General features: G+C 47.7%; 2 protein-coding genes across 4 annotated transcripts; both read right to left on the bottom strand.

Moving 5' to 3' along the window:
- Positions 1–7: 7 nt before the first annotated feature.
- On the bottom strand, positions 8–16,948 carry ITGA10 (integrin subunit alpha 10; the record flags this gene model as incomplete). Of its 3 annotated transcripts, none has more annotated exons than XM_080915290.1 (30): positions 8–73; positions 360–473; positions 1,152–1,247; positions 4,705–4,818; positions 4,951–5,031; positions 5,229–5,342; positions 5,490–5,574; positions 5,965–6,054; positions 6,218–6,294; positions 6,446–6,538; positions 6,674–6,815; positions 7,084–7,169; positions 7,316–7,429; positions 7,796–7,938; positions 8,032–8,198; positions 8,889–9,019; positions 9,464–9,667; positions 9,808–9,951; positions 10,158–10,306; positions 10,481–10,625; positions 10,874–10,947; positions 11,054–11,219; positions 12,172–12,322; positions 12,962–13,110; positions 13,458–13,585; positions 14,407–14,521; positions 14,824–14,915; positions 15,123–15,232; positions 15,414–15,525; positions 16,897–16,948. In XM_080915290.1, the coding sequence occupies 30 exons, from the start codon at positions 16,946–16,948 to the stop codon at positions 8–10; spliced, it is 3,504 nt and encodes a 1,167-aa protein (XP_080771416.1). The 3 variants fall into 3 exon arrangements, with proteins under 3 accessions (XP_080771416.1, XP_080771417.1, XP_080771418.1); XM_080915291.1 differs by having other exon boundaries at positions 6,446–6,535; XM_080915292.1 differs by lacking the exons at positions 14,407–14,521; positions 14,824–14,915; positions 15,123–15,232; positions 16,897–16,948 and having other exon boundaries at positions 15,414–15,501.
- A 901-nt stretch (positions 16,949–17,849) lies between these two features.
- Positions 17,850–24,132, bottom strand: PEX11B (peroxisomal biogenesis factor 11 beta). Its single transcript, XM_080916405.1, has 4 exons — positions 24,037–24,132; positions 23,016–23,131; positions 22,458–22,659; positions 17,850–19,011 (listed from the first exon to the last, which is right to left on the bottom strand). The coding sequence occupies exons 1-4, from the start codon at positions 24,090–24,092 to the stop codon at positions 18,606–18,608; spliced, it is 780 nt and encodes a 259-aa protein (XP_080772531.1). The 5' UTR covers positions 24,093–24,132; the 3' UTR covers positions 17,850–18,605.
- Between the last annotated feature and the right edge of the window lie 3,845 nt (positions 24,133–27,977).

The following is a 27,977-nucleotide window of genomic DNA, read 5'->3' as shown; positions in this document are numbered from 1 at the left end:
TCTGCGGTCACTGCTGCAACTTCTCTTGGCTTTGTTCTCCTTTAGGGATTTTCTTACGGGTAAAGAAGCCAAGCTGTAGAGGAAAAGATACCAGTCATTGCCAGATGCCCAGACTGGGGGCCTTGCCAATAGCCCTCCAGCTTCTCTGAGGTCTTTGCTTTTGTTCTGTTTCCAAAAATGAGATTCAAATTTATTTTACTTGGCTTAGGTTAATTCAACCATCATTTGTGGACTAGAGTAGAGTCAAGGAGAGCTAAACATGGCACCCGCCTGCCCGCCCCCAATCCCACCTGACTAGCACAGAGCCTGTCCTTCCTAACAGAATAAGGTGTTCTACCATCCACAAAAGCTGGCCTTACCTTCCACAGGCAGAAGACAAGGAGAGCAAGCAGGAGCAGCCCTCCCAGGACACTGCCAACGAGGACCCACAAGGAGATGAGGGTGGGGAGGGTCTGAATCACCTCTAAGCGGCTCTGTATATCGAGAAGAGTTGGTTGTGTCTTGTCTTGCTTTTCTATGTCATGCTTTGCTTTTGAGGTGGCTTTTTGTGGATTTGTTTGTTTGTTTTTGAGGCAAAGTTTCATTTCATGTCCCTGGCGGGCCTTCAACTCCTGGTGAGCCTCCTCTCTCAGCACCCCAGTACTACTAGAATTACAGCATGCACCATCACACCTGACTTGTGTTTTATATGCGCCTTTTAACCCAGATAGCCTCACTTAATGGTATAAAAAAGCCAGCCCCTAAACAAAGTAAAAACAAACAAACAAAAAAGCCCTCTTTCTACTTAAAAACACTGAAGCAAGAGGCAAAACCCATGTGACCAACACTTCTGCCTGATGGGTTGCTGCCCACGGATATGGTTTAGCTCTGATAATCCCAGTGTGGGGTGGGAGATGGTGCCATGGTTAAAAGCACTTGCTGCCCTAGCGAAAAGGTTCCAGGTTTGGTTCCAGCCATGGTAGTTCAAAACCACCTTAGTTTTGGGGGACCCAGAGCTAAGAGGTTCGGACCCCCTACTCACATGGCACACTTGCTTGTGGGCAATACACTGATACTCATAGGTTTTTAAAACTAAATTGAAAAAAATAGAGGGGGAGAAAGGCCATCCTTTACCCAACCCATTTTCACTCTTTCCACAGCTCCAGCCCTACCTCGCTCCATCGGGAGGCTTCGTTCAGGAGGAGGACACTGCCCTCCTCAGTTCCCAACCTGAAGGTGCTGACCACTGTCACAGACTTGAACTTGGCCTGTGGAACAAGCAGTTAGGAAAACATTTAAACTGAGCCATCGTCTGGTTGTGTGGAGCCCCAAGAACAAAGCTGAAGTCTGTGGGCAGTTACCAGAAGATGCTTTTGGACATCAATGGGGAAAGAGGAAGGCAAACAGTGTGTGTGTGTGTGTGTGTGTGTGTGTGTGTGTGTGTGTGTGTTGGGGGAGGGACTTTGTGCATTGTGTATTCAGAAGCTGATTACTGTGCCCAGGGATCTGTTTGCAGTGGGGATGTTGGCATTGTCAAACATCTCCTGCCCTGATGTTGTGTAGAAATTGTTTTTCATCACCTCTGATTGGTTAATAAAGAGCTGATTAGCCAATAGCTGGGCAGGAGAAGAGAAGCAGGATCTCTGATCCCAGTGGGAGGCTTGGCTGGGGATCAGAGAGAGCATTGCCCTGCCCCAGGAGAGGAGAGGAGAGAAGAGAGAGAGAGAGAGAGAGAGAAAGAGAGGGAGGGAGGGAGGGAGGGAGGGAGGGAGGGAGGGAGGGAGAGGATGATTGATTTACTATCCAGACTCAGAGGTAACCAACCATATACAGACATAGAATAACATAACAGGTTAATATAAGTTAGGAGCTAGTTAGGGAGCAAACCTAGCTTAAGGCCTAGGCATAAGTCTTCATTTCATTGGTTATTCAAGAGCTGGGGCAGGCTTAGAAAAGCCCAGTTACAAGAAACACAAAGAACGCCTATTCTGCAAATACACAGTTTACAAGGACATTCAACTTCCCTTTCTGTTCAGGAACCTTTCTATTCTGAGATCAGAGACACTGATACTAGAATCTAAGTGTGGGTTGAGTGCCTAAGCCTTCATGTTGAATCTTGGTGTCTACTGCAAGATATTAAGAGATATAAACTTAATCCAACTGTTGTGTTTAGTGGTGGGGCCTTTGGGAAGTGCTGGGGATGAAAGACATTATTGGAGTCTTGAGAATGAATCCTGGTGGCTTTGAAAGAAGAGCAAGTAAGAATGGATACACAGAAGCCCAAGTGCATACCTTATGACTCAACAGGGACCCCACAGAAGTTGAGCTTAGAAAAACATGTGTTTACAGCTCTATCTTTGTCCACTGGCCTGTAAGATCCTGGATGTTAAGAACTGTGTTTGATCAGCCTTTGTGCTGCCAGTGTATGTCAGTCGTGTAGTGGTGTGTGTGTGTGTGTGTGTGTATGTAGATCAAGGCGGTAATCTTGGGTGTTATTCTTCAGGTACCTACTTTTGTCCTTTTGTTTGAAACAGGGTCTGCCATTGACTTGCCTTTTTTTTTTTTTTTTTTGGACAGTTCTCATACGAGGACTGGTCTTGAACTCATGAAGTTCAGACTGGCCTTGAACTCACAGAGATCAACTTGCCTCTGCCTTTAAGTGCTGTGATTAAAGGTGTTTGTTTCTAGCTTTTAACTTTGTTCAAAAGGTGAGACTAGGGGGCTAGTAAGCTTCTAGGGATGCACCTGAATTGCTCTCCAACTTCACAATGGAATCGCAAACACGTCATCCAGCTTTCTGTATGGGTGCTGAGGTCATGCTTTACTTACTCAGTCACCCTCCCCCCAGGCCCTCCTAGAGGCTTCTTAACAAATGTTGGTATTAGTAATAATAATAATAATAATAATAATAATAATAATAATAATAATAATAATGCTAGTTATGGTGGTACACATCTGTAATCCCTGCACTCGGGAGATGAAGTCAGTTCAAAGCTAACTAGAACAACTCACTGAAATCCTGGGGGTTGGTGGAGCGGAGCAACGGTTCAGCCAGTAAGAGCTTGCTGCTCTCCAAGAGTACCAGACTTCAGTCCCCAGCTCCCAATGCCTTCTTCTGTTCTCTGACAGCACTCACACACGATACATCTAGATACACACACACACACACACATGCACAAATAAAAATCTTGAAAAAAAAAAAAATAAAATGCCTGGGGGTGATCAGTGGTAGAATGCTTGTCTCATGTTCCAGAGGCCACTGAGACGATCCTGAGTCACACACATGCACACACAACTGAATCAAACAAGATGACCAAGAGAGACAAAGAGAGTACCAAGACTTGGAGAAGACTTTGTCAGACTTTACTCACCTAAGACATACTTATAGCCCAGAGATCTTGCAACGCTGAAGGTAGTATTGCTGTTACTTGTAAATGTACAATATAATCTCCTAGTGCTAAGTGTAAATAGCCATTTACAGTTAAGATGCCATTTCCCTGCTCACACTGACTTCTGAGGACCTATCATTTAGTGACTTCAACTGGGAGACTCTCATAGTCTAGATCTCTCCGTCGACTATGCAATCTCACCTTTCACGACCCATAAAGATCCTATCATAGCAATTATTGTCATCATTTGTTTGACAAGAAAAAAATAAAATACCTGCAATGAGTTAGGCAAGATCCATCTTTGTGTAGAACTAGTCCTTTTGGTGTTGACTTAACACAAAGTCACTCCTATAACAGGCACTTGATGAAGTGTGTGTGTGTGTGTGTGTGTGTGTGTGTGTGTGCACACACGCGCGCTCGAGTGTGCGTGCAAGCACATTCGAATGCACATGTGTGGCTGTCTGGCGTGGGACTTGCTATGTAGACCAGACTAGCCATGAACTTTGAACTCACAGAGATCCACCTGTCCCTTGAGAGTTGGAATTAAGGATGTTCAGCACCACATCTGACTTGGTAAATTATTAAGTGTGGGCATTCTATTAATTGATCTCTATGATGGCACTAAGGGACACTGTGATGGTTTGTATATGCCCTGCCCAGGGTCTGGCACGATTACAAGGTGTGGTCCAGGTGGAGTAGGTGTGTCACTGTGGGTGTGGGCTTTAAGACCCTCATCCTAGCTTCCTGGAAGCCAGTACTCTGCTAGCAGCCTTCAGATGAAGATGTAGAACTCTCAGCCACTGCACCAAGCCTGCCTGGATGCTACCATGTTCCTGCCTTGATGATAATGAACTGAACCTCTGAACCTGTAAGCCAGCCCCAATTAAATGCTGTCTTTTATAAGACTTGCCTTGGTCATGGAGTCTGTTTACAGCAGTAAGACCCTCACTAAGACAGACACTAAGTAAAGGAAAATAAAGGGTGGCTGCTATGTTCCTTCACCTCCACAAGCTAGGTATTATTGTTCCCATTTTAAAGATCAGGGAAAGACCAGGCATGGTGGCTCATGCCCTTAATTCCAGCACTTGAAAGACAGATGCAGATGAGTCTTTGTAAATTCAAGGCCAGCCTGGTCTACACAGCGAGTGAGCTCCAGGGCAGCCAGGGCCACGTAAAGAGACTCTGTCTCCAAAACAAACACGTCAGGGAAAAAGATTAAAGAGATAAAACTACTTGCTAATGGCAAACAAAGGGTGACTGAACCTAACCGTGAGTTTACCTGCCTCCCAATCGGTGTTAATGTTTCAGATAGAAGCAGAAAGGAAGAACGATTTACCCTCCGGAAGAATTCGTTGTGAACCAGCCTCAGCAGTCCAACAGAGATCTCAGTCCCCTTGGCCAGCAGTCCAAGGTGGCACCTCACCACCTGACACCGAGTGTTACTCCCATTCTGCAAGAAGAGAAAAACCAAGACTCTGGAGTAGGAAGATTCCCCCCTCTCATTGCCATGCCCCACCCACCTGTCACCAAACAGTAATCTCTACTTGCTTTCCTGTCCCCGACACCTTCCTGTGACTCCTACCAATTTGCTTATGTGCTGAAGCTCCTCTGGATGCACAGGGGATCCTGGCGGCTCAGTCAGGTTCTGCACTATGCAGCTTGCCTAGAGAAAGATCCAGCTTGAAAGAACCCCCTAGACAGGCCACTCCTATAACCCTTCTAAATGCAGAATCCCTTTCCCTCCCCGCAAGCTACAGCTAAGAGTGGCCCCAAGAAGAGGAGGCCCGAGAGCAGTGAGTCAACAGGTGGCAGTCCCCTAGTTCAAGATGACAGGTTCCACATGCTCTGGCCCAGACTCACATTGCCAGAGATGACTTGAGACAGTGACAGGAAGTAGTTACCCCCATGGGCTACGGCTGGAAGGAGGGCAGAGATGACAAGGCCACTGACCACATGACAACCAAGGTTCTGAACCTGGGAGAAGGATTTAAATCACAAAGAGGCGACAGAGGACTTGCTTTGTTAATTTGCTCCCTCAGCCACTCAAACCCATGAAAGACTCTTCTCAGTCTTTCCCACATACCCCACCCCTAGAATGCCAAGACCCCTCCAGCTTCTCACCCTAAGAGTGGTTTTGAATTCAGGGCCAGGGCCCACTGGGAGAGTCCTGTAAGGGTGAACCTCATACCGGTGCAGAGTGGACTCACTGTGTAGACGCCAAGCCAGGAGGTGCAAGGTCACAGCCATGACCCACACAGGACACATGATCAGCGAACAAAATAGATTTGGGGAAGGTAGGGTCAGCACAAGGATAATGAGACAGGAGGGGATAAGAAGGAAATTAAATATAACACAGGTTTGATTTAAAAACAAAAGTGTTTGACCATAACCCCGTATTTGTTTATCCCAGTTCTAATGCTCAGGACCCGACTAGATGTTTAGAGGGAAGGTTGACTATGAAGGGAGTGAGGACCAAAAGACCTAAGGGTTGAATTCCCTGTTCCCGGGGAATGCTAAAGCACGAGGAAGAAAACACAATAGATGTCATCTGTCAATCGGGGGTCAGAATGGGCCCCAGCCAGGAGCCCAGCCCTACCTAGAGAACATGAGGTGAGGCTCGTATCGGATGTAGGCAGAGGTCTGTGCCGTGTTATCCTGAAGGGTCTCATTCCTCTCCAGGCTACTGCTGCAGGGCCAGGGAGAAAGTTTCACATCCCAGTCCCGCCTCAGTGACCCCCTCTGCTTCTAGAGGAGTCTGAGTCGTTTCTTCCAGCCACCCACTTCTCTGACTTTCTGAAGGGGGCGGGAAAGGGCTTGGGGGAAGCCCTTTTGCTCTCCTCTGTCCTCACCTACTGGCGGTCAGCCTCACAGAGACCTGGCTCAGGAGGAAGGAGCAGCTGAATTCAAACTCTAACAGGAAGGTCACCTGGGGGCAAAAGACATGGATGGGATCATAATGAAGTCTTCCTTGTGGAAACCCCATGGAGGAACAAGAGCCCAGGTCTCTTTGCATCCCAGAACCTCTGTTCCCCATGGATCCTAGACCTAGCTTGTCCTCATTCCAAACCCATACTCGCCTTGGCCCCAGCCTGGAAGACAGGATGCCCCACGATGCAGAGCCGGGCGTGGGGGGAAGGGACTGCACACTCCACCTTCACTGACTTGGCCCTCTGAAGGCAGAGGGATGGAGGGGGAATCAGTTGGGTCGGAGCCACACTTCCACCCACACTCTACACACAGCCCTTCTCCACAGCACCCGTAGCTGATGTGCTCTTCCTGTGCCTCGGTCCCTTCCTCCAAGGCACCTGAGGAGTAAGACTGGCCAGGTGGAGGTTTCTGGAGAAGCGGAGACTCAGGCTGGTGTTGTAGGCATTCTCCTTCCTGTTCTCCAGGGTCACCGGCACCAGCACTTTCTGTCGGCCACCTTGAACCACAAATGGGGACTTCCTAAGAGTGGGAGGCAAAGCACAGACTAAGGGGCAAAAGAGAATCAAAGGTCTCATTTCCAATACAAGGACACATGCTTTTAACCCCCAGCACTTGGGAGGCAGAAGCAGGTGACGCTAAGGCCAGACTGGTCTACACAGCAAGCTCCAGGCCAGCCAGGGTTACCTAGGAAGAACCTGCTCCCCACCACAACACAACAAAACCAGCAAATAACCCTTCTCTAGCTCCCCTGGTCCCTTCTGGTTTACCTAGCTCATTTCCATCTAACCTGGAACCTCTGAGGTCCATGTCAGCGTGAAGCACCAGGTCTGTGATACATTCATTGTCAGGCCCACAGTCCTTCGAGAAGGGGATCTAGAAGAGAGTTGAGGGTCTGAGAGGAAGGAAAGGAGGAAGGACTGGAATGGTTTCCCCATTTGTATATGACCTCCCCTTGCTCTGAAGTTCAGTAGGAGGGCAGCACTGAGACCCCGGATGGAGCAGGGCCTAACACCGCTAACCAGCTTCCGTAGAGATGTCGAGGTTCCCTCAGCCAGCACGGGCCCTGGCTTCGTGGTGTTGTCCAACGCAAAAGTCACAGTCAAGGCCACTGGCCGGAGGTAATCGGATGTATCCTGAGGGAAACAGAGTAAAGGGCGGGTTGTGGGGAACCAGGATTGAAGGAGAAGACAGACCTCTGCAGAATATGTTAAGTGTGGTCATCTATACCCTGGGCACTGTCCCAAGGTTTTCACAGTACAATGGAATGTAGTACAAATACAACTCCCACGAAACAGTTATCAGTATGTATCTTCCATTTTTAGCAAGGATACTGAGATGTGGTGGCTAAGTGACTTGGCAGAGCCCGCGGTTACAAGTTATAGAGCTGGGATTCCATCCATATCATCCTGACCCCCAAATCGGAATGGTTTCAACTTCTGTTTTCATTTTATCACTGATGTGGTTGGAACAATACAAAGAACTTCCTATCCCATCCTCACCAGTGCGTGGAAGTGCAGCTGTTCACAAGTGACATTCCCAACACTCAGCTGGAGCTGCTGAGGGGACAGCCGCTGGCCAGAGCCATCGAATGCTGCACGTGCCCCAGCTGTCCACTCATCCAGTGACGCCGAGAACCGTATGTCTGAATGGGAGAGGCAAGCACGAGAGTGGAGGCGGATGCAGACACCAAGGGCCAGGGCCTGAGGGTTGTCTTGGATACATTGTATCCACTCACAGAATCTGCGATCCCAACGCCCAGGGGTTTGCGAAGTGACTTGGAAGCATAAGGCTGCAGTCAGACAGGCTGCTTCCTGGCCTCGTCGCTTACAGTCCTTCTGAACCACACTGATGTGGGGAGGCGTCACATCCAGGGTTGGGATCAGGTGGATGATGGGCTGCGAGCTGGGATCAGGGTGGAAAAGAAATTCTAAAAGAAGCAGGTAAAGTTCTGACAAAAGAGTAACCCTAGCCTGAGGATGGAGCTCAGTTAGAGCTCTGCAGGATCTGGGCATTCGCTTCAGAACCAGAGGGGATGGAAAAGATAAGGGATGCAATCTTGGTACTTGCCTCCCTATGATTAGGTGAATAAAATACATATGGTCTGAATGTGCCACTTCTCACAGAAGCCTATGACAGGAATCATACAATACCTTCATTTCAATAAGCACTAACGTCAGACTGCAGAGCTGACTCAGCAGTTAAGACCACTGACTGCTCTTGCAGAGGTTTGATTCCCAGCACCCGCTTGTAAACTCAAGAGGTAAAACTCCAGTTCCGGGGGGATCTGACACCTTCTTCTGGTCTCCCCAGGTGCTGTGCACACACCCAGTGCATAGATATACATACAGGCAAAACACCCATACACATATAACATACACGTGTAACAAAAATGCATTAGCATGGTCAAGAACTTTATGTGGACCATCTATCTCGTCTGATATTACAATAAGCCAGTAAGGTAGCGGCAATTACTTTCACTCTATGAACTAGGGATTTAGGCATTAGATCAGCTGACCCAGAAACCCAAATGTGTTAGCTTTGTTCTTACGAGCTGTGCATGCTGCCCACTGCTTCCTAAGCAGGACTCCTTACCTGAACAGAATGGCTGCCCCATGGGCACCCACAGCAACATCTACAAGCTCATCTCCGTCTAGATCTAACCGACCATCCACACTTCGGCCAAAGTACCGGAGGGCCTGTGGCATGGAGGCAGCAGCAATCCTCTGAGGAGAAGAGAAAGGAGACTGAGGAGAGGCTCACATCACTTCCCTCTTCTCCTGCCAGGTTCTCTCTAACATTCCCATCTGTCTCCCTCCTCCGCTACCTCACTTTTAAGAAAAAATTTGTTTATTATATATAAGTACACTGTAGCTGTCTTCAGACACACCAGAAGAGGGCATCGAATCTCATTACAGATGGTTGTGAACCACCATGTGGTTGCTGGCAATTGAACTCAGGACCTCTGGAAGAGCAGTCAGTGCCCTTAACCACTGAGCCATCTCTCCAGCCCCCTTTATGTCGTTTTTAAGACAGCATCTCACCAAGTAGTCCTGGCTAGCCTAGAACTCACTATGTAGACCAGGTTGGCCTGGAACTCACAGAGATCCACCTTTTGTGATAAAAGGCCTGTGCCACAGCACAGCATTTCTTCTCCCAGGACTGCTGACCTGGGTAGGATGTGGCCTGATTCCAGTTTGTGTCCCATGATATAGGTACAACGCTCCCTGGTGTCCGTCCTCCAGAGGTGCCCCCACTGCTACGTCAGTAAAACCGTCATGGTTCAGATCAGGAAGAGCAGCCATGGCAAAGCCAAACCGAGAATCCTGGGAGCGGTCTGGCTGAAGTGTTCCTTGGAACGTTAGCAAATTTTGCTTGTAATGGAGAAAAGATAAAAGGCATTGCTTATCTGGTGACCTTTGCCCCTCAGCAGCTCTTAGATATGTGGGTTTCCCTCTTCCCGGCCTTCCACCATCACCCCCACACATCTTATGGGGGTCTCTCTGATTCTTACCTGACCCACCATGTACACATAAACACGTCCAGTCTCCTTGTTCTGGGGACCCAGGAACATGGGAGCCGCCACAAGTAAGATATTAGTTATCCCGTCTCTATCTGTATCCAACGGGCAGAGCTCACTGCCAAAGTATGAGCCAATCTGGGAACAATGGATGGTATGGATCCGAGAGAAAGGGTGATGTGAACAGCTGGACTCGGCAGGAAGCACTTACCAGTCTGCCAGCCTGGTCCTTGCATCCCTGACAGACTGCCTATCAGAACCCAGCACAGGCTTTCCAGCCTTGTCTTAGAAGTCCCTTGGTGGTGGGGGGATCCCAAGGGTTCCACCCTCCCTTGATGTCATACCTGATCCCCCTGGAGGCTCTGGGCAACTCTCACAACCCCATCTTTCTTTAGCTGGAAGGCGATAACTTTTCCCCGATGTCTGAACCTGGGTGCACCCGAGAGGAAGAGGCGGCGTCCACCCGGCAGAACCATGGAGGAAACAGAGTAACCTAAAATGAGGAGGAGGAGGTGAAAAGGAACAAGATGAAGTCAGAGAGAAGGGTTTGCTGAAGGCATACGGTAAGGTCTAAAGAGATTAAGGGGCCGAGTGAAAAACTGTGCAAGTTAAGAGGAAGTGCCTCATTGGGTCTCCCCAAATCTCTCTGCACCTTTCTGTGACTCACCCAGGTAGGCCGCGTGGTTCTGCAGTGCAGGGGGAAACTCATCTTCCAGGGCAGTTTGCGGCGGGAAAAGGCGGCGACCTTCTTCAAGCCATAGCACGGAGCCCCCCCAGTCATAGGCCCCCACCATCCCAAAGAGAATCCCATCCTGAAGGGCAGAACCAAATGTGGACACTGAGAAAACTGCTGGGAATCAGCGGGGGGGGGGGGGGGGGTAGAACTTTCCAGTGGTGAGATGCTCACTGTGGTCCGAAAGGCATGGAAGGTCAGGATGTGAGCTAGTTAAAGAGAAATCTGAAAGGGCCTTGGGTTGGAATTATCTAAGTTAGGAGTAGGGGAGGACCATGAAGAGATGGAGGGCTAGGGAGCGTTGTAGAGGGTCAGGGTCTGTCCAACCTGTAGGCGGTGGATGGAGAAGCCAATCTCGGACATTTCTAGCCCAAAGGAGCTTTCATTTTCTCCACGTGACCCTTGAGCATGAGAAAATTGCAAGGCGCTATCAGGGGAGCTCGCTCTACTGAACTCAGTCTAGAAGGCCCCCAACCGGGTCTTCCATCTTGCCAGGATACTCATTACCTTCAAGACCAAAAATCCGATCTCCCAGTGCATCCACGATGTCCGTCAGAGCAGCCTCATCTGTGACATTGAAGAAGAAGCGCTCATCTGGATCACTAGCAATGGTTCTGATTTCCCGAAGAAAAGAGCTGGGGTCTCTCTGTCGCCGGAGATAGTGACCAAGGACCTGAGTTCAAGATGGGGTCCATTAGCTGTGTGAAGTAAGGTGTTAGAACCAATATAGAACATGGGTGTACTGGCTGGTTTTGTGTCAACTTGACACAAGCTGGAGTTGTCACAGAGAAAGGAGCCTCAGTTGAGGAAATGCCTCCATGAGATCCAGCTGTAAGGCATTTTCTCAACCAGTGATCAAGGGGGGAGGGCCCAGCCCATTGTGGGTGGTGCCATCCCTGGGCTGGTAGACCTGGGTTCTATAAGAAAGCAGGCTGAGCAAGCCAGGGGAAGCAAACCAGTAAGTAACATCCCTCCATGGCCTCTGCATCAGCTCCTGCTTCCTGACCTGCTTGAGTTCTAGTCCTGACTTCCTTTGGTGATGAACAGCAATATGGAAGTGTAAGCTGAATAAACCCTTTCCTCCCCAACTTGCTTCTTGGTCGTGTTTTGTGCAGGAATAGAAACCCTGACTAAGACAGTAGCCAACCAAATAAAACCAAGTGAGGGAGATAACAGCTGAGGTCTAGGCAGTGGTTAGTACTATTGTTTCTACTCTGACATCCTGAAAGTCTTTCTTCCTTGGTCTTTCTAGATCCAGAGTCAGTTCTTGGTCTGGGATGAAGACTCAGCAGATTAAGTGCTTCCTAAGCAAGCCTGACAACCTGCGTTTAGATCCCCAGACCCACACAACATGTGTATCTGTAATTCCACCATGCTCCAAACCAAGATACAGGAGGCTGAGACAGAAGACCTGCTCAAGACTTGTGGGTCAACTAATCTGTCTTATTGTATGCTGCAGTGAACAAGATGAAAGGTGAGGACTGACGTCTGAGGATCTTCTCTGACCTGCATATACATACCATGGTATGTGCACAGATGCACAAGCACACACATCATACAAGTACACACACACACACACACACACGATACAACACAAAACAAAACTAGACTTGATCAGGTCTCACCGCAATCCCGTAACGTGTTACTCTTCCAGCCTCACAGGCCTTTAGTGCTGCTGGAAGCTCCTCTCCGTCATGGGATTCTCCATCAGTGACAACCACCAGCAGCCTAGCGGCCTCTGGTCTGCCCCCCCGGGATTGACTGAACCCTTCTGTGCTAAGAAGAGAAAAATGAGACATGGTCATGTGTATGTATGTGCACATGTGTGCATACACACAACCATGCACACACAGAGGCATGCACACATGAGTACATGCATGCACATACAGTATATTTAGCACAGTCAGACGTTCACTGAGGTCAGACGTCTTTACACTTTTCCCCAACAGTGTCTAGCGTGCAAACTGTTTGGATGGCACAGAACATACAGAATGACCCATCATCAGTGTAAATAAGCACAAGCTTTATTCATTCATAGAGTCATTCAGCAAACATTGCACTTGGGTTCCCAAGATCACGGAAATGGAGCATAGAGACTAGTTGGGTCAGATAACCTCCCCAGAGGTTTAGGGTCATGTTTGAAAAAGAAGGCTAGGGGGTGAGTGGTTGAGAAGCTAAGAATCAGAATTAACACAGGAGTAGAAGAGATGGAGTTCTGTGTGCAGAAACAAAACAGACAAGGAGGGATGCCCACAGACACTACGAAATGCAAGCAGTGGCAGCAACCCAGCCTTCCTCCATGAGCTTCCGGCACGCAGATAAAGAAAAGCACCCAGAGCATCTTGTGACGTGCACACTACACTCCAGACCCTCTCCATCGCCCTGCTAATCCTTCAGCCCTTCACCATGCCTCACCATGCCACCTTTATAGCCTGGGCCGTTCTCGTTTCTCGGCCCTCCCTCCGACTGAGGTTCCTCGCGGCTCTCACGACTTCCTCCTTTGTTTGGAAATCCCCCAGGAACCACTCGTGTACAGGGCTCTCCCCATACTGTACCAGTCCTACCTGAGAATGATAGACCATGTGCCCATGTGGGATGCATGTAGAGGGTGGAGAAGGTGAAACACAAAGGAGGAAGGGGAAAGTGGACGCCTAACAGGTGTGTCCAACTTGCAGCCCGTGGGCCCCAAGCAACTATATGCAGCAAGAGAAAGCGATGAGTGTGGTCCCCACACAATCATAAACTTACTGCAAACATTATAAAATGTGACTTTTTGGTAACTTAATTGCACGGTTCTTGAGCATGAGCTCTGTAGAAGACAATGTCCTGGGGTGATGTTAGAGGTTGGACCTGCCACTTACACTGAAGGGACCTCTTTCTCTCCAATCGCACCCATCTATCTTTCTCTTACCTGTATCTGCTCCGGATCAATAAACAGTCTTCCTACCAGCCTCCGAAGGAAAGTCTGAACTTCTGACCAGGGATAGATACTATTGGAGCCATCCAAAACAATGACGATATCCATGTACGTAGGACAGCCTAGAAGCAGGGGTATGGTGATGGGAAACAAGGTCGTGGAAGGATGCAGGGTGGAGTCAGGAGGATGCTGTGATGTAAGCATTCACTTACAAGGAAAGCACTATGCAAAGTCCTCAGTGCAGAAATGAAAGAAGAGTTGGGCAAATGTAAAGATTGAAATATGCTCTAGCTAGAGACCTACCACTACTTTGTGCTACTGAAGCCTGAGCCCCACTTTCCTTTGTGTTTGTGGGGGAGGGGCAGTATTTGAACCAAGGCTTCTACTCATGCCCAACTAATGTGCCACAGAGGGGCATGTCCAGCAAAGGCCAGGCATGACAGTACATGCCTATTATCCCCATTCTTGAGAAGCGGAGGCGAGCAAATTCCAAGTTCAAGGCAGCTTGGACTACTACCTAAGACTATCTCCCAAAAGTCAACAGATAAGAAAGTGTGTGTGAGGAATGAGGGGAGACCCCAATAACTGAGAGCTCGCTTGGCATCCACAAAATGAAGATATCCAAGACTGGGAAAATGCACGGGGGTAGAGAACACTAAACAAATCGAGGTCCAAAAATAAACAGAACAACAATAACGGAAAGGTGATGGATGAGGGACAGGCTGTGCGCAGGATGAGCTGTTTCTTTTTCAGTTGGTAAGACCAGATCCTGATGTCTTGAGGCTCTCCTAAGGAGTCTGAATTCTAGTCTGTTAGCAAACAGGAGCCTCTTCTGCAAGCACACTTGGGAATGACGAGGACAGCAGTGAAGACCTTTTGTTCTGTTTTCCCACCCAGCATCCCCATCTGGAAACTGAGCCCTTGGCCCCTCCCACTGACTCACGTTGGGCGGTTGGTGCCAGGCTTCCCTGGGGCTGGAATGAAGCATCCACACGGGCACATATTCCAGAACTGAAGACAGAGCTGCCACAGGCACGGGACCAGAGAGGGGCACAGGCCTGGGTGGATAGGGGATAGTTATTCCCAGGCTTGAGAGGGGCCTCTTAGAACACCCACCTAGTTAAAAAAGAGATGGAGACCACTCCATGGGGCACTCAGTCTTGCTCCCTAGGGTTTTGAATTCCTTGTCTCTTCTATACAGACTAATTTCCCTTACCATAATGTTTCTTTCACTGTATAACATTGACTGTCCTGGAAAGCACTCTGTAGATTGGGCTGGCCAAAGGCATGTGGGCACCACTGCCCGGGTACCATAACTCTTCCCTGCTGTGAACCCTCTGAGCCCCTTCTTTTAGCTCACCATAAATCCCCCATCAGCATCTGTCTCTAGGAGAGACATCCCAAGGTGCATATTCACAGCAGGCCGAGAGGAATTTCCCAGTTGATAGTCACCTGGTTGGAGGAGGTAGAAGGGATAGAAGAGAATGAAATCATGGGGTCATAGTTTCAGGCACTTTGGTTCAGGGTCGTTTGGGAAGTAAATGATAAAGAATCCATTGATCACAAGTTCTGTCTAAGTTATGGGGGCAAAGAAACCGATGTCCAAGGAGTCAGTTACCAGATGTCAAAATCAGGGGGGAACATCAGGGTTCTTCTTACCCAGGTGGCCTTTGGTACATGGAGCACTGTGGAATTCCCCTATAGAGCAACGATAAACATCCCCCCTCCGGTCACCCGAAGGCCCATCCCAGGGGGCGCCTACCAGCATCCTGGAAGGAGAATATGGGTATAAAGATCCAGTGAGTATGATCCTTAGTATAGGGGGAGGGAGAGTGCATGAGAAGGTATGGAGCCCTAGATGTCTTCAAAGGCCAGCTTGGACCATCTTCCTTGCCTCCCTTTATCAGTACAACCGGAGTCCCAATCCCAGGCTCCTGTTTTCCCTCTCACCATCGCTGTCCACCCCCGACATGCTGTAAGACACTGTATCCAAATTCAGCCTCTGGTGGCCCTGTGAATAGGCGTGGGTGATGCTCATCCAGATTAAAGGGGGAGCAGAGACCTGAGGGGTGAGAACCGTAATTAGCATCAACTAATTGTTCATGAAGGGGACTGGAGAGGCACAGCCAGAGACAGGACAGGAGGGAGCGTTTCCATCTCAGTGTGTCTGCCTCATTACTTATAAGCTCATCTGGTCAATGTCTTGTACTCAGAGCCCCAGGTGGGATGATTGGATGGTTCTCTTCCTGTGGAGGAGAGGGGGTGGAGTAGGGGTGGGGTCCTGAGGCCCTCTGCCATGCTGAAGCACAGCTGCATTTCTATTCGCATCCCTGAAATCTCATTTACAGACACATCTGGAAAGGTCAAGTTACTCTTTCCACATCATTCCTCCTACATACTCTCCTCTTTAAGCCATGAGAGTCAAAAGAGGAAGAAGGCTTTCCTGAAGATGCAGAATCACCACCCCTTCCCAATTCTTCCTGAACCCAGGGCCATGGGGAGAAGAGGAGGAGGGCAAGGAACTCCTGCCTGGGTGTCTCCCTTTTCCATTTCTTCTTGACATTGTCACACTTGCACTCTTCAAGGTCTAGGGCGCTGGCTCCTTCCAACCCTGCCAACCTCAGTACTAATTAGGTGGGTGGAGCCTCTGGCCTGCCCACACACAGTCTGCCATCTATCCCTGTTAAGGGTCCTACAACCCACAAGATTCCCCCACTAATCTGCTCCTGATCTCATTCACCTTACAAATACCCCTTGCTTACTCCCCTAGTTCCTCAAACTCTAGCCCAGTTTAGGGGTCCCCAACTGTGCCCTGCTGGTTCCTTTCTCCTGACCCCAATTCCCATAAAATCAGAGCTGTTATTTTAGGAAACAAAGATTATAGGGCACTAGCAGGGAAAAATTCCAAGCCACTTGTCCCTCCCATGATTCTCTACTGTCTTGCTCTTTGCATCCTAGCAACCCTCCATTCCCCAATATCTACCTCCAACTCACAGGGCGCTCACTTTCAGAAAGGTATTTTATATGTGAGCCTTTTTTTCATTCGGGAATTGGCAGGGTTATGAGACCAGGAACTGTGGCTCAGTCGTTAGGCGAACCCAGAGTTCTGACCACATAGTAAGTCAATTATGCCTCAGGCACCAAGGAGTAGCAATGGCGGGGAGAAGCAGGAATTGGACCAACCGAATGAAAGATGAGAGACATGTTTCTTTTCTGTATTCTCATGTCTACAGAGTTTAGGATAGAGGTTTTAGATAATTAGGCATAAACCAGGGAAGCTTTAGCCCCTGCCATTTGGAATCTAATGAGTACACACATGAAATACAGCATCAGTATTATTAGCCTCTGACCCAAGTTCCCAAAGAATTTTAGCCATAATGGTCCCAATTCTAAACAATCCATTCCCACCAGAAACCAAGTTCACTTCCCTCACCTGTTAGCAACGCCAGGGGCAAGAACAGGTGAGGGATGGAGAGGGGCTCCATGGTGCTTGTCGGGTCCTGTCCGAGAAGCTCTGAGTCGCTCTGTCCCTCTCCTCTGCTGTTTTCGTTACTTTCCCTCCTATCCTGCCCCCTCCCACTGGCAGCTAAAAATAAAGTTGGACGGAATGGGAGTGGTGGTGAAGGGAGCTGTGGGGAGCCCCAGACAGGACAGAGCAGTCTTAGTCCAACTCTCTACCTTGGTGCTGCCCCCTGGAGGCCTCAGCTAATATTCAAAGAGGACACCAATTTTGACCCTTCTGAGGCCACTTTTATACAGGGTTTTATTTGTTCAATGATTTCCTCCAGTTTGGAACAGAAAGTAGGATTCAGAGGCAATATTTTTTTTTGCCTTATTAATCTTAGCATGAAATATACAAAATAGCATGAGAGCAGTGACAGCTGCATTTTCCTGCCCACTGTGTGAAGGGCAGTCCTACTGTGTGACCTTGCCAGTCCACTGAGTTCTGGTCACGTTTATGTGTGTTTAATAGATTTTGGAGAGTCTTTGCCTGTAAACAGGTGTACTTTGTAGTGTCAAGATAATACTTTGGGTTAGAACATCTCACCCTTAACTTGAGGCTATGAAGATCTTAGTTGGTGGATTGTTTAGGATTGGCACCAGTATGGTGTCCACAACGTGTCCCCCAACACTTACATTTTCAGTGAAAACTTGTGGGTAACCGTGTTTGCTGCTAATGCCAAGGAAACCCATCCATAGTCACAGGAGCTGAGGCTTAAATGACCAGAACGTGAGAGACCAGATGTCGATGAGAAACTGAATAGAGGGACACTTACCTGCTTTCCTGGCTACTCAGAAGCCTAAAGCTCAGAGTTTCAGGCCAGCCTAGGTAATAACACGGTGAGACACCACCCCCCCCCATCTTGAAATTGAATAAAAACACCGTGAGTAAACTGATCTTTAATTTGTTGGCCTGGAAGGCTTACTTGCTCTGTGGGCAACGACCAGTTATTTACATAGATTCATTGTACAGTATTTACAGGAAGAGGCCAGACACAACATCAGTGTGGATAGAAAGGGCAAGAGCCAAGTGGGGAAGGAAACTCTAATTTCAAACTGTACACAGAAACTGCAGTGTTGAGGCCAGAGGAAGGTCTGTGCTAAATCAGGAGGCAGTCTGCTGAGGCAAATCCAGGGAAGAAGCCTCAAACAGCCTGCAGAAGTGAGGGAAGTGTGTGCTGGGCCAGGAAACAAAGCCTTGAAAAGTATGGAGTATGGAAGAGGAAAAATATGCTAAATTCTGTTTCAGAAAACAGAATACAATTAGCATTTATCCATCCATAACTTATGTTTCCCCTACCAAAAAGTAACCCCCCACTTCTTTGAAAAGTATCTGGACAAGAGACTAAGAAAGAGAATTCTGTCTCATGGTAACAAATTCTTAACCAGACTCAAGACAGATAAAGGGAAGAGAGCAAAGAGATTCTGGTAATGCAACTAAAGACCAACTGCCAAGGCATGCAGGAGTCTTCCCGTTAGCATCGACTTCCTGACCTGTCTCTGGCAGGTTCTTCCCCTCAGTCCTAAGTGTCTGGGTTTTAACTTCAGTCAAGGAGTTGAATTAGAATGAGGCTGGCGCATGGGGGACAGTCTCAGCTTCCATCTCACCAATTTGGGTTCCCTCCTCATCCCGCACCACAGTCAGGGCTTGAGTCGTAGCCAGGGACAGATTAGGGTGAGAATAGAGAGAACGGAGGATATGAGGCCGCACAGCCCCACAATCCCAGGGCCGCAGTGCCAGAGGCCTAGCTTGTCCAGTGGGATGAAGAGGTCGCAGGCATTTCTGAGCACATCCAGCAGAAGAGGGGGGTGACCTCGAAGGACACGAGCCAGTAGCAGGATTCGGAGCCGAAACTTTAAAGCCAGGTGTGGCAGACATCCTCCTGGAGTGCCTGACCCTCCGGGTCCCCCAGTCTCTGCTCCTCCTGAGACTCCTACTCCAGAAACCTTCGTTCGCCTGCTGTAAGCTGAAGTCTCTTGTTCCATCAATAGGCGAATCTCATAAGCATCACGGCTGAGGTTCATGATGAGGGAAAACAGGTAGTACCTGAGGCACACAGGGCAGATACATGAGTTAAAAAAGGCACAAAAGTCTATTGAACAACACACGCTCCACAGACTGGAAAGGGATTCCACTTTAGCACATCAGAAGTGACTGCTATAAGCCACTACTAGAAATGTCCATGCTGAGGCTGGAGAGACAGCTTAGCAAGTAAAGACACTTGTCATCAAGCCTGTAGATCTGAATTCGATCCCCAGAACCCATGAGGAGGCGGAAACTGACTTCCCCAAGTTGTCTTCTGACTTCCACAGACACACTAATGTATTTACATGTACCCACATACCCACTATAAATGCACTATTACATATAATATAAATAGACATCTAGATAGATAACTTTAGAAATCCAAAGCTCTCTTCTAGTCTGCAGCCAAAACACTGTATGCATAATAAATAAACAAATAACTCTTAAACATGGGAACCCTTAGAAGTGGGAATGCAGTTCACTGGTAAGAAGAGTATTTGCCTTCCATGCACAAGTCTTGATTTCAATATCAGCAACACCAGAAAAGAATTATCCTTTCCTAACAACATACTAGGTTTGATATATCTGATACAGAAAGACTCACAAACTCACTTTTGTGTTAAATCCAGGTAGCCTAACTTACGGGAGTATGTAATTAAACTGTGGTTGCCAGGATTGGAGGGGGCAAGAAACAGGAAGACGTTTAGCTAGCAGAGCAAACATTCAGTTTTACAAAATAGTAGTTCCATATATCTAACATGGTGACTACAGTATAATATGTCAGTTAACAATAACATAGTTAATATAATCGTGCACTTGAAAGTTGCTAAATGGGTTCATCTCAGCGCGGGTGTTCTTATCATTAAAAAGATGTCACCCTGAGGGTTAGGAGCATTTTAAAATCATTTATATTATGCATGTGGGTGTTTTGCCTGCGCACTATGTACATGACTGCCACCCAAGAAGGCCAGAAGAGGGTGCCAGATCACCGGGAACTGGAGATACAGGTGGCTGTTTGGTCATGTGGATGCTGGGAGTTGAACTGGTATCCTCAGCCAGTATTCTTAACTTCTGTGTCATCTCCAGCCCCAGTATAAGTATGTTACGCTCTTGACTGCGGCGATCATTTCACCATATGCATATACAAAACATCACACCATATGTTTAAATACATATAATTATACCCCAGAAATAATAAATTAAAAGCAGCTGCCTATGGATCAAAATGTAGAACTCTCAGCTCTTCCAGTATCATGTCTGACTTCAAACTGCCACGCTTCCTGCCATGATGATAATGGACTGAACCTCTGAGACTGTAAGCCAGCCCCAATTAAATGTTTGTCTTTGTGAGAATTGCTTTGGTCATGGTGTCTCTTCACAGCAATAAAACCTTAACTAAGACATCAGGCTTGCTTGATTTTACTCACTGAGTCATCTTAAACTTTATGTTTCAAGGATCAAGCACATTTGTTTGACTTTTGCTTAATCTTCTGGCCCCATAGTAAGAAACTGAGAAATGTTTTTGGAAAATCCAAGCACAGTGGGAGTGGCACACGCTTATGGAGTCCCAGCTACTAGGGTGGCCAAGGTAGGAGGAATCTTTGAACCATGGATTCTGTAGCAGCTTGAGCAACATACCAAGACCCTCATCTCTTTCATGAATGGAGGTACACACATGCATGGGTATATATGCACATGTGTGCACATGCATGTGAAGCTCAGAGTTCAACCTGGGGGTCTCTCGTCAGGTGCTATCCACCTTGATTTTGAGACAGGATTTCTCACTTGGCCTAGGACTTGCTCATTTTCCTAGGCTGGCCACAGAGCCTTGGGAAGCCTCCAGTTTAATTCCATATTGCTGGAATCACAAAAACGTGTCAGTATGCCGTGTTCTTGTTTGTTTGCTTTTTTAAATATAGGTTTTGGGGAATCAAACTCAGGTGTTCATGCTAATAAAAGACCTGTGTTATCTCAGTCCTATAAGGCCCCTATCTCAAAAAGAAAAAGAAGCTGGATATGCTATATCACACGCCTGTAATACTATCCTTGAACTGAGGGGGAGCAGTCTAAAGCAGGAGAATCCTAAGTTTCAGGCAAGACTGGCCTATGTAGTGAGACCTATCTAAAAACAAAAGAACAAACAACAAAAACACCATACAAGATGACCCAGCAGGGTAAAGGCATCTGTCACCAAATGTGATGACCTGAGTTCAATCTTGAGACCCATGTGGTGGAAGGAGAGAACTAACCCTTCCAAACTGTCCTCCATACAGAGTGGTAATACCACATCCTTTAACCCCTACACACACACACACATACACAAAATGAATAGAATGTGGAATAAAGGAAGCCCATGAGGGTAGACTATGGTTTAGATATAATTAAAGGAATATAATAGCTATCATCTATAATTTTGTCACTTATGTAGCATAGCATATATAATTTCCATCTGATATTGTTACTCTTTTTATGGTTTAAGATGCAAATGGAAAATTGGAAATCAAATGGTCAATTAAGATAGATATAATTGTCATGGCACAGTGGCACACACCTAAAGGCAGCTACAGAGTACTCATATACATAAAATAATTAAGTCTTTCAAAAAAGTAAATGAATAATATACAGTTAGTCCATCCATGGAGGATTAATTCCAGGATCTTTCCCCTGTTCATCCATCCAAATTCTACCCAAATTTATAGCTGCTCAAGTCCCTTAGATAAAATGCTATTGCATCTATATATAATCCACATAATCCTCTGTACCCACCTCCAGATTGTTTACAATATCTAATACAACATATGTGCAATGTAAAGAAATATCATATTGTTTAAGGAATAAGGACACAAACAATTTTCAGGTTTAATTTAGATCCACTTTTCCCCTCAACATTTCCAGCCTGTGGTTGCTTGAATCAGCAGATGTGGGAACAATGGGTGTGAAAAGCCATTGTACACTCAAAAAAATCCAGAGACACCTCTGTCTCAGATAGAGCAAGTTATGGGCCAGGGAGATGAAAGTGGAGGCGGGCCAGGAGGTGGAAGCACTTGCCACAAAAACCTAATGGCTTGAGTTTTATTCTTGACCTGAGGTTGGTACCTGGAACTCACAGTAAGAGAAAACCAGCAACTGAAAGCTGTTTGTTGTCTGATCTACAGGTATGCACTTCGGCACCTACAATATTAATTCTTAGTAAAGTAAATATATGGGGCTGGGGTGATGATTTGGTGGTTACAAGCACTGGCACTTTTCTCTAGGACCTGGGTTTTCATTCCCAGAACCACATGACAGCTCACAACCACCTATACCTACAATTCCAATGCCCTCTTTTGGCCTCTGCCAGCACCAGGCGCACAAATGGTGCACAGACATCAGGCAAAGTATCCATACATGAAAGCAAAACGTTTACTATTACAAGCTCTGCAGAATGAAGGACACAGACAGTCTTGTAGGAGAAAAGGAAAGCCAACCTGAACGAACGCTGTGCCCACTTTTCCTGGTCCACACGGGGAGCTAGTCCAGACTTTCCAGCCCACAGAACATTGTCACAGGCAAAGTACAAGGCTCGGTTGAGGTGACTAACAGTGATGCAGAATCTCAGAACGACATCTGATAGGTGCACAGCTCTTTTGGCTGACTCCAGGGCGTCTGCAGAGTTCCCCAGCCGGAGCACTTGTGGCGATTATCAATGGAAAGCAATGATTTGAAGTAGAGGGGCAGGAGTGGTGGTGGGGATGGAAGAAAAGAAAAAAAAAAGTTAAACAAGCAATAATAACATACAGGAAGAAAGTGTAAAAATCATTTGTTCTTTTTCATAACTTCAAATGTAATTCATTTTTATGCCAGTTTAGGTTTTAGTTGCCCGCAGCTCTCCAAGCAGCGCTAACTTCCTTGTACCTGTTCTCTTACCTCGACTGGAGGTGCGCAGGGGAGAACCAAATGATGGGACACTGGCAGGAAGGGAGCGTACAGTAAGGAGAGACAAAGGGCTACCAGCTGAGGATAAGAGAAAGGTTTGCTTTACTTACACTTTCGTCCGAGGCTCAGATGACCCTCCAGTTGTCGAATCTGTTTCTGTAACTCAGGACTAGCCCCATGTCTCTGCAAAGCATGACCGAGAAGGGAACAGGCATACTGGGCGGCCCTGGAGGAGAGGACAGGCAGAGTAAGAAGAGACAGGCCTCCTTAACCTCTCTGCCAACAATAATGTCCTCCGTGAGCTGCTGAGGCGGTTAAGAGCACAGTTCTTGAAGAGGACACGGGTTCCACTTCCACATGGTGGCTCACAACTGTCTGGAACTCCAGTTCGAGGGGATCCACCACCCTCTTCTGTCCTCTGCAGGCACCAGATACTCATGTGGTGTACATACATATTTGCAGACAAAACACTCAAGTAAACTGGAAAACAAAAACCCCCGCCAGGAACACGCCCTCCTGTTCATACCAATATCTTTCCGTTTTTCCTCAAGGCCAGGGGAAGGGAAAGACGAGAGGAAATAAAGCCTATAAAATGGTGGGACGCACTATTTGGAGTTAAGAGACTGCGAGTTTTGAAAATGATGAGGCCTAAGGGGGCCAGTAAGCAGCCCGGGGTCCATCGCAAGCCCACACGAGAATTTATACAAGAAACACAACAGAGGGATATCTAGTTGAAGGGCAAATTATTTCTCTGGATAGGAGAACTAAGAGATTAAGGTCCTTGTACTGAATGGAAACCGAAGGGGAGCCGAGATAGCGCGGTTCCTAGGTGACAACTGGTTTGAGGACGCAGAATTGAGGATCGCCCCTTATGCCACCACAGCAGTGAGGAAACTTGCTCTGTATGGACACCGTAACCCTAGGCGGCCTCCCCGCTGACCCACTCATGCCTCAGTTTCCCCATCTTTCCCTTGAGCAGGGAAGAATCATCCCACAACCGGCAGCGGAGTGCGCCTTCCGGGCCGCGCGGGCCCCCGTAGCCACAGCTGACCCTTAGGGACCCCGTAGCGCGCCCGTCGCCTCGCGGGAACCTGCTCTGCCCTCCCGCCCGTGCTCCTCCGTCGGCCGCACCTACACAGCCGCTCCCGGGCTTGGCTTTGAGCACTGAAGCGGACCCAGGCGTCCATGACGGCGACAGCCCGGGCCCACGGCGCCGCAGCCGGCCTGCCTCCAGCCCCAAGTCACGCCTCCTGGGCGAGCAACGGAGCTTCGCGAGGGACAAACGGCAGCAGGACCCAGCCGGCCTTGAAGCGAAATTTCAGGACGCGAAGCGAGATCGTGGATGCATTTCCAGCAGCTCATCCCTACCCCGGGATGGCCTCCAGCTTTTAAGCACGCCCCCAGAAACAAATTTTGTATTAAATTCTCAGCAGCAAGGGGTGGGGCCTTCGGGAGCCCAGAGGCGGGCAGGATGCCGCCAAGGCACACACCAGCTCCCGCCTCAAACCCCCTCGGGTGCTGAAGAGTCCAGAACAGCAGACGTCTGTCCTAGACTATTTGTCCTATGGAAAGCGGGGGGCGGTGAGATGCCGCTTGGCAACCTTCTACCGAACAGAGGTAGATAGAGTCTAGGAGCAGAATTAAGCCGAACAAATCTCAGGCTACCACATCTGCAGGCTCCAGCACACCTTTCAGGTCAGCAGTGGTGAAGGATGGAAATATGGCAGAGATGCCCACTTTCCCAGAGGCTGCAGTGTCTGAATGGGAGTGATGATTATGCTCTGCATTACTTTGCTGGAGGAAACTTGGCCGGGACTGTAGTGAGGGGCACCGCAGTAACTCGGCCAGCCCCATCCCTTCGCAGCCCCACAACTCTTGACTCATTTAGCTATTGCCAACTTACAGGTCACTTCTGGGGTCACCCCAAGACCCAACTTGAGATATTCTTGTTCAGTGTGACTAGAGACATCACGTTTCAGACATCCATATCTCTAAAAATGAATTGCCGTGTTGGTAGCAGCTTTCCTGAAGCAGTACTCAACCTGCTTTAACCCAGAGCTCAGGTGGAAGGCTTGAACGGAATGTTTGGGGGAAACCTGGTTTCTTGTCTTGCTCTAGATGAGTGAGCTGTCAGGGCTCCGGGTCTGGGCTGAATCTGAATTTAGCTACACACAGTAGGTGCCTGGGAAGTTACCGCACTGCATTGCAGCCACTGGCCACAAATCCTGGGGGAGGGAGGCTGCTCTCTCAAGTTAGGATTTACATGCCAGATACCTACATTTTTGCAAGTCCAACACTTAGGAGGCAGAGACAGGAACTGCTGAAAGTTTAAAGCCATTTTATCTTCAGAATTCCACCGGCGGATGTACATACTGAGGCTGACTTTCGTGTAGGACTTGGTGGTTGAGTGCTTACTGCCCTTGCATGGACTGGGTTCAATTCTTAGCATGTCAAGGATTGCTCACAACTATCTCTAACTCCAGTCTCAGGGAATCAGATGTTCTTCTGGCCTCCATGGCACCAGGCATGCAGATAATATCAGGCTGAATTTCATACAAGTAAAAAAAAAAAAGTAGTACGCTATTATCTGTATCTGCATCTCTCTCCTCAGGCTGGCTTTACTTCCAACTCTTTGCATCCTTCCTGTTCCACCTCCTCTAAGACATCGGTACAGAAAAACCTCCAGGTCAGGAGCACATTTTACAGCCCAGGAATCTAGGAGGGCAAGCAACCCTAGTTAAGGCTCCTAGCAATGGATATAAGCCTGAACTGGCCATTTGCTGTAACCAGGCAAGAAAGTCTTCCAGTAGAGGAATTGTGACACCTACCCAGCCACAAAACCTCCTACCTATAATGTGTCCCACCTACACGATGTACTGGATGCAGAAATTGTGGGAGTAGCCAACCAATGAATGGTCTAGTTTGAGCCCATGCCATGAGAGGGATGGGCCTAACAAGCCAGGTACCAGAGGCTGGATAGCCCAGAAACAAGATAGAACCAAACAATTGGGGGCAGGGGCAAAGGCATGAAATGACTAATGACATTCTGCTATATAGATTGGTGCCTAGCCCAATTGTCATCAGAGAGGCTCCACACAGCAACTGATGGAAAATGAGGCACAGACCCACAGCCAAAAACTAGGTGGAGCTTGCTGAGTCCTGCAGAAGATGGGAAGGACTGTGTAAGAAAGTGCACAGAATCAAGTAAATTGGGCCCACATGGGGCTGAGACTGAACTGCTCAACAGGGAGTGTGTGAGATGCTTTGCACATACTACTGTTGTGTATCTTGGTTTTGTGGGACTAACAGTGGGAGCAGCTGTCTGACTGCAGCCTGCCGGTGGGACCCTCTCCTCCTAAGACTGCCTCATTTAACTTAATGAAAGGTACTTAGTCTTCCTGCAACTTAATATGCCACTGCTCTTGACAGACATGGAAGATCTGTCTTCTTCTGAAGAGAAATGGAAGAGAAAGTACGAAGGAGGATGACACTGTAATTAAGATGTTAAAAAAAAGCAATAAAAAAAGATAAACTGGGGGTATCTCCAGCCCCTCCCCACCCCCAAAGGATGAAGTCAGCTGGTGTAATGACTAAGCAGAGTCAGCCTGGTCTTCAGAGCAGGTTCCAGAACAGCCATAGCCAAAAGGAGAAACCCCATGTTTAAAAAAGTGTGGCTGGAGAGCTGGCTCAGTAGTTAAGAACACTTGCTTGCTCTTGGAGAGAGCCCAGCTTCAATTCCCAGTACTGACATGCTGGTCACACTGCCAGTAACCTCCAGGGGAGGTAAATTCTAGGGGATCCAACAGCCACCTCAAACCTTAGTAGGTACCAGTATGTACACAGTACACAAACATGAAAAGAAAAACACCAATTCACACAATTCTTAAAAAGTGAAGCACTTGCTAATCTCAACAACCTAGCGCTGGAGGGAAATTAGCAAGGCAGTTGAGTTCCAGGTTAGCCTGAGCTAGCTAGTTTTAACACCTTGCCTATAAAGCAGCAGCAGCAACCGCCTAACTATAGTTCTGAGGAGGGAAAAAAAAATCCAGTATTACAAACAAGATCACAACCACCCACTATAAAAGGAAAGCTAGGGCTGGAGGTGACTTGGCTGTTATGAGCACTGGCTGTATTTCCAGAGGACAGAAATTGAATCCCCCTTCCAGATAGTAGCTCACAGCATCTGTAACTTCCCAGAGGATCAACCTGGAGCCCTGTTCTGACCTTCTCAGGCACCAGGCACACACATGATATACAAACATACGTGCCGGCAAAACACTCATTACATAAGATATTTAAACCAAAACGGCCTTGTAGTGGTGGTGTATGCCTTTTATCCCAGACTTGGAAGAGGCAGGTAGATCTTTTGTAAGTTCCAGACCAGCCTGGAAAGAGAAAAGGGGGTCTGAGGTAGAGGAGAAGACTGGAGAGATGGCTCAGTGGTTAAGGGTACTGATTGCTCTTCCAGTTCACAACTGCCTGGAATTCCAATATCTGATACTCTCACAGATATACAAACAGGCAAAACACCAATTAACATAAAATTCAAAGTATATAAATTAAAAAAAAAGCTATTGATATACATGAAATTTGAAATGTTAATGGTATAGAAAGAATGACATTAGGAATAGCTTATTTAAGCTCAAGTTTTAAAGTCATAGTAGTTAAAAAGAGGGTTTCTACTGTACATGGTTAAATTCTGTAGAAAAAAGGAGTTAGAAGGCCACACAATAAATTGATGAGCCCCCCTGATACTTCCTCTCCCTGAGGACAAGATCTCATATGACCCAGGCTGACCTCCAACTGGCTATGTAGCTGGGGACCACTTCAACTTATAATTCTTTCGCCTTCACCTTCCCAGTAAGTGCCACGCTCACTCTGCTCCTGTTAAAGCCTAAGGCTGTGCACACTAGGGCATTCTACCTACTGAGCCACATCCCTTATTCCTTATGAGCTACTTTTTTATACTTTTCAAAGCACAAGGAACATCCAGAAATGTAAGGACACAAGATAAAAGAGGATCTTCCCAACTTGTTAAGTAACCGTGTCATATCCAAGCAGTTCGTCTACTG

This window comes from Micromys minutus (genome assembly GCF_963924665.1).
Source record: "Micromys minutus genome assembly, chromosome: 4".
Taxonomy (NCBI): Eukaryota; Metazoa; Chordata; class Mammalia; order Rodentia; family Muridae; genus Micromys; species Micromys minutus.
The sequence above is the reverse complement of the archived record's forward strand: the minus strand, read 5'-3'. Positions and strand labels throughout refer to the sequence as shown.

What these genes read in the sequence shown, in the direction of transcription:
- PEX11B (XM_080916405.1), bottom strand. Translation starts at nt 24,092, where the DNA reads ATGGACGCCTGGGTCCGCTTCAGTGCTCAAAGCCAAGCCCGGGAGCGG. An exon ending in TCTGAGCCTCGGACGAAAGT is followed by an intron (nt 22,660 to 23,015) that starts GTAAGTAAAGCA and finishes AATCGCCACAAG; the next exon opens with TGCTCCGGCTGGGGAACTCT. An exon ending in TGGGCACAGCGTTCGTTCAG is followed by an intron (nt 19,012 to 22,457) that starts GTTGGCTTTCCT and finishes TGTGTGCCTCAG; the next exon opens with GTACTACCTGTTTTCCCTCA.